General features: G+C 54.3%; 1 protein-coding gene across 1 annotated transcript in view; it reads left to right on the top strand.

Moving 5' to 3' along the window:
* Positions 1-1,283: 1,283 nt before the first annotated feature.
* Fam83a (family with sequence similarity 83 member A) overlaps positions 1,284-5,993 on the top strand; it is a 17,339-nt gene continuing 12,629 nt past the window's right edge. Inside the window, exon 1 of the mRNA XM_012515409.2 lies at positions 1,284-2,129. Coding sequence (XP_012370863.1) covers positions 1,650-2,129 — 480 coding nt within the window. The 5' untranslated portion in view covers positions 1,284-1,649. The remainder of the gene's footprint in view (positions 2,130-5,993) is intronic.

The raw sequence follows: 5,993 nt of genomic DNA, 5'->3' as shown, positions 1-5,993 counted from the left end.
CACACACACTTAAAAAAAAAAATGTCCAGCAACAGAGCGCTTCCTGTCTGTGCAGCCTGCTCAGCGCCCTCCAGCGCAGCTGTCCACAGCCTAATCCCATGAAGTTTCACACAAGGCATGACCTGGTGCAGGCTGGCTTCACAAAGTTTCCATTAAATCAGTGTTCACTGAAGACTTAGGAGACAGGCGTGGCAACAAAAGTGGGACAGTTAAGAATGAAGGTCCACACGACAGCGATGAAAATGTTTATTTCATGAGTTCGTCCATCACGACCCACGGTGCATTGAGGCACTAAAATTGTATTAGACACCGTGGTGTCTGTTCGTTAGCGCCTTGTCTCTGTTCTCCGATCAGTCACTCCTCAGTGAGTCTCGAGGCCATCCGGTTACTCAGGCACCTACCTCACGCCCAAAAGTCCCACTGGGGTGTGTACAAATGCTTAATTATAATTTATATTATGTGTTTAAATATGAATGTCAATACATTATTTATTCATATTTAATTATCTATTAATACAACTGTTATAATTTAATATGTCCGTCGTGTGTTGTAATGAACCATAAAATGTGTCCATCTGGCTGACGATCTTAACTGGAGCCTGCTTTGGGGTGGGCTTCTGTTAACCCATCCTGGGAAATCGAGCCAAGGCTTATCGGTGGAAGCGCTGCACCTGTGTCCACCGACCGGCTCTCACTACACACCCTGCTTCTGAGCACAGCCACAGAGCCGCAGAGCCTGCCTCTGTCCACCCCGCACCTTCTCACAGTGCCTGTCACCGCAGGAAGGGCTTGGCCCGGCACTGCCCTTGGGGACTCTGAGGCAGGCCAGCATGGTGAGGATGGACATAGCCAGGCATCCTGACCAGTGAGCAGCAGGGGTGGACAGCTGAGTTCCGCAAGCCCTGTGCCCAGAAGACTGACAGGTGCCACTCCACCACCCTGAGACAGCAGAAGGGAGCCCCAGGTGCCCACCGATGCCCCAGACCTCAGGTGGCCACCACAGCACTGTCTCATGAAGCTGGCCCTGGCCAGATGGGGCAGGGATACACGCAAGGCAGAAGCAGAAGAGTGGGCACAGGGTGCTTTGAGTAAGGGGCCCCGGGGGTGCACAGCTCCCTCTGGTCTCACTGCAGGCCCCTCCTCAGCTGCAGACAGCGCCCCACAGGGGACTCCTGCCCTTGAGCCAGGGCTACAGGAGCATGGTAGGGATGGGCCACAGGCAGTCCTCCATGGCCTGCCCATCCCTGGGCTGGAGTGCAAGGTGGCTCCTACTCTGTGGCGAAGGCCTGGAGGGTGCAGGTCCACAGTGAGTTGTGCAACCAGGGGAGTGGAAAAGCCTGCTCAGCCCAGGCTTGTGGAAAGGAGGCATCCCAGGCTTGCCTGTGCCAAGGTGCAGCGTGAGCCAGCCCTTGGCTGGTGGGCAGGGCGGAGTCTCTCAGAGAAGCCAGTCCCCCCGCTACAGGTGAAGATCTCGAGACACCTTGTTCAGGAGCGCACGCAGGAGGTGACAGGCACCCTCTGCACCGTGCGGGGAGCAGGCAGTCACCCAGGAGTGTGGGAGCCGGCTCCTCCTGGTGTGGCCTTGGTGGCCCGCACAGCCGCGCAGGTTCCAGGGCCAGCCCTCTCTCCACAGCCAAAGGACAGGGCAACATGAGCTGGTCAAGGCACATGGGCAAGATCCGGAAGCGTCTGGAAGACGTCAAGAACCAGTGGGTCCGGCCGGCCAGGGCAGACTTCAGTGACAATGAGAGCGCCCGGCTGGCCACAGATGCCCTCCTGGATGGGGGTCCTGAGGCCTACAGGCGGGTGCTCAGCCAGGAAGGGGAGGTGGACTTTCTGTCCTCGCTGGAGGCCCAGTACGTCCAGGCCCAGGCCAAGGAGCCCTGCTGTGTCCCAGAGCCTGCAGGAGCGGCCGAGGGTGGGCCCAAGGGACAGGCCTCCTGCTCCTTGCAGTCAGGAACCTACTCGCCCCCGGCCTCTGAGGGCAGCGAGCCAGGCCTGCTGCACACCTGGGCTTTGGCTGAGAAGCCCTACCTCAAGGAGAAATCCAGCGCCACCGTGTACTTCCAGACAGACAAACACAGCAACATCAGGGACCTCGTCCGGCGCTGCATCTCCCGGAGCAGCCAGGTAAGCAGGCAGGGCTCAGGGCCTCCGGGCCATGGGGGCAGGGCCTGGTGGACAGGCAGGGGCTGGAGTAGAGGACTGCCCCCTGCCTTGCCCTGGCTTCAGGTTTATCATCGGGGGCTCATTCTACCGTGGGCACAACATGACCGTTTGGTTCTGGACACCCCCACTCTGTTCCACAGCCCAGAGAGACCGAGTGGGCTCTGCAGAAGGAAACCACTCGTCCGTAGGACCAGTTTTCCCCTCCCCAGTGATCTGTTCTGGGACATTCACACACAATGCTATTTCTGCTCCTTTTTTTTTTTTTCCCCTTTTCTGATTTTTTTCTCCCTTTTTTGAAACAAGGTCTCTCAATGCAGTTCAGGCTGGCCTTGAGCTCACTCTGCAGCCCAGGCTGGCCCTGAACTCATGGCGATCCTCCTACCCCAGCCTCCTCATCAATGTATGAAATCTTAAGGTCCTGGGAAAAGGCACCAGGGTGGGCAGCTGCGTGGGGGGGACTGAGGGGCAGAGCGCTGGAAAATGAAAGGGAGGGGGCTCTGCCTGTCTGCCTCAGAAATGGGTTTCATAGGGGCCAGGGAGATGGCTTAGTGGAATAAGCGCTTCCCTGGCAAGCACAAAGGCCTGAGTTCAATCCCCAGTCCCGCAAAAAAAAAAAAAGAAAAGAAATAGGTTTTTTTTTTTCTCATGTATCAACTTTATTATAAAATAACTTAAATCAACCCCTTGATAAGACTTTACTTCCGATTAAATGTGCCCTCATCCTTTACTACTTAAATTTGAAAATTACTTTTCAAAAGGCATTTGGTAGGAACTTGTATACAGGCTTTGTGAAGTCATGTGATGGTCACAGTTAATTGTCCCCCTCTAAGCTTTTTTTTTTTTTTTTTGCATTTTAACATTTATTTTTTTAAAGTTTTATTGATAAACAGCAATGAGACAGTTTCAACTCAAATCAGAAGTACAGTTTCAACAAATAATACACTGCATATATTCTTCTCAGTGGTTAATTGCTGTACAAGATGCGGACTTGTGATCCTATTTACAAACACCATTAGGAAAAATCATTTTATTCATTAAGAGAATGCAACTATATATCTATCCTAACCACTTTGAATACACAGATACAAAATGGACATTCATCGGTATACCCCATTTTTTCTAAGTTCCGTTATTGAATATTATAGGTGTGTAAACTCAGCAAAATATTCTAAAAGAGTCCAGTAGCCCATAATAGTATTGGGTCTTCTGTTTAACTGGCAATGTCAGAAATTATTGACCTGAGTCCCCCACAGCTCAACATAACAGCATGGCTTTACTTCCTATATTTCGTCTTCATACTTTTCTACTGGATGGATAAGACCAAGGTAAAGCAGGACCTGTGCAACAAGAGTTGTAGCTTTTTGGTCTGAGAAGGTCAGTGAAATGCCCTCAGGATTTGTCCTGAGATCCTGTACCTCAGATTGTAGAACCTTTATCAGTGCAGCCATGTGGATGAGTCACGGCCATTGCTTGGCCAATGTGCTCTCTGTGAAAGCCTGAGAGAGTGTCTTCTCCCCATGTGACTCTCCTTAGGCAAGAAATAGGTTTCATTGTCATGACAGGGCAGCCTCAGAAGCCATCAGGTGAGCTGGGCAGGCTGCCCGGCGCCCAGTATCACCTGGGGCAGCCTGCAGGGCCCTGCACCCCAGGCCTCAGCTCACAAGGCCTGTCCCTAGTGCTGGCCTCCTTGTGCGACGTCCCTGCTGTCTCAAGAGTGGGAACCAGAGTGCCGGGGAGTCCCGAGCTGCACCTCCCGGCAGGTGAGGACTGTGCCGTACAGGGCCCCTCCTGCTGCCTGTGCCCTCTGTGGCCCTGAGGCTGAAGGTGTCCTTTCGAACAACACAACAGGTTGTTAATGCAGGCAAACACTTACAGGTCAGAAGAGCCAGTGAGCTAGCCCAGCGGTCTAAAGCGCCTGCTTAGGCAAGCTTGGGTAAGTGCACAGGGACTGTGGTTTGGTCCTGCCACCACCTGCTGCACCAGCCCCTGCCCCCCAGGGTGGGCTGAGCCATCCACAAAAAAAAAGTCAGAAGATTTTACTTAAAAAGTAAGACTGTCCAGCCCCCTCCCCCACAGGAAGGCAGAGCTGGCTCTCTGGTGCCAGGTGGCGGCCTCCTCCTTGTGAGACACCCCCACTCCCACCCACAGACACACGAACACACACGAGGACTTCAGACGAACCTGTGTCCCCAGTCACAGATGGACAGAAGAGAGAAAAACCATAGGCATGACCCCTGCCCGGTGGCCTTGGGCCCTTGAGAGGGGTGGCAGGTGAACTAAGCAACAGGCCCACCTTGGCTTCTCAGGCGGGTGCTGCTCCCAGGAAGAGGCCTCCGCCTCCCTTTCCTCAGACTCGGGCTGCTTTATGCCTTGAGACAGGATGGCAGCAGAGTGGGACAGGAGGGCCCCTGCTCCTTGAGGAGCCTCTGCCATCCTTGGGGGACAGAGAGCAGAGGACACTCAGGGCCACAGCCCAGACTCTGGGTGCCCCAGTGAGGAAGGGGACTGAGGTGGCTTCCTAGAAGAGACGGCCCCTGAGGCTGAGTAAGAATTTGTCAGGCGGAGAGGGAAGGGCAAGGAAATCCAGGCACAGGAAGAGCCAGTGTGAAGCTTGGTGCCGTGAGAAGGCTCACGGGTCCCGCAGGTGGGGCGACATCGTCCTCCACCTGAGGGGCTGGTGCTTGGGGATGTGGGACCCCAGGGAGTGGAAAGGTGCAGGGAGCCAAGGCTGGCCGTGGGGTGCCCTTGGGACAAAAAGGCGAGCAGCAGCTCCCAGCTGTGCTCCCCGAGGCCCTTCAGGTTCTGTGGGCTCTTTGTCCTGACCACGTTTCTGAGGCTGGCGATCAGCATCAACTTGCACCAGACAGCAGGGGTGGCAGACGAGGGAGACACCACAGCGACAAGCGAATGGAAGACAGGGGCTGGGTGCAGCTTGGTGTAGAACACGTGTCCAGAACGTGCAGGGCCCCAGCCCCATGCCCAGTGTGGACGGACACACACAGTGCACGTACGTGAGAGAGGAGGACAGGGGTCTTTTTGTCAGTCCTGTGACTTTATGCTACTGTTTCCATGCAGGCAAAAGCTCTTTGAAACAGTTGATAGTTTTTTGTGTTTTGTTTTTCTTTTCTTTTTTTCTTTTCTTTTCTTTTTTTTTTTTTGCAGAACCAGGAATTGAACTCAGGCCCTTGCGCTTGCCAGGCAAGTGCTTAGTCCACTGAGCCATCTCCCCGGCCCCTTTGCTTTGTTTTTGTTTTTATTTTTTTATTATTTATTTATTTATTTATTTATTGGTGGTACCAGGGATCAATCTCAGGACCTTGTGCTTGCCAGGCAAGCACTTGTTCCGCTGAGCTATCTCCCTGGCTCCCCTTTTGTTTTTATTTTTGAGACAGTCTCTCTTCCCAGTTGCTGGGCCTGTGCTCACTTTTGTAGCCCCAGGCTGATCTGGAACTCACAGTGATCTTCCTGTCTTGACCTCCCAAGTGCTGGAATAGCATGCAGGTGCCACCACACCCATCCAGCGTGGAGCAAGCGCAGGGCCAACAGGGACATTGGAGTGGAACCCTCATGCCTCATCCTGCCTCCCTTAGGCGGCACCTGACAGCCACAGAGGGGCCTGGCGCCTGCTGCCTTCCGCTCCTGGGGATGAAGCTGCTCTGCTAGTGGGGGTTCCCTCGCGCCCATGCCTGGCACAGCCCAAACCCCGTTTCCCCTCCCAGCCCATCTTTCAAAGAAGCAGGGTCTCCCGATTTAGGTGGTCCAGGACGGGCTGTGGGGGTGCTGCTCCAGCAGGCTGTTCTCCCCTCGAACGCCCTTGCTCGGAAG

Source organism: Octodon degus, unplaced genomic scaffold (genome assembly GCF_000260255.1).
Source record: "Octodon degus isolate 3935 unplaced genomic scaffold, OctDeg1.0 scaffold00062, whole genome shotgun sequence".
In the NCBI taxonomy this organism is placed as follows: domain Eukaryota; kingdom Metazoa; phylum Chordata; class Mammalia; order Rodentia; family Octodontidae; genus Octodon; species Octodon degus.
Note: the sequence above shows the minus strand (reverse complement) of the source record. Positions and strands in the feature narration are given on the sequence as shown.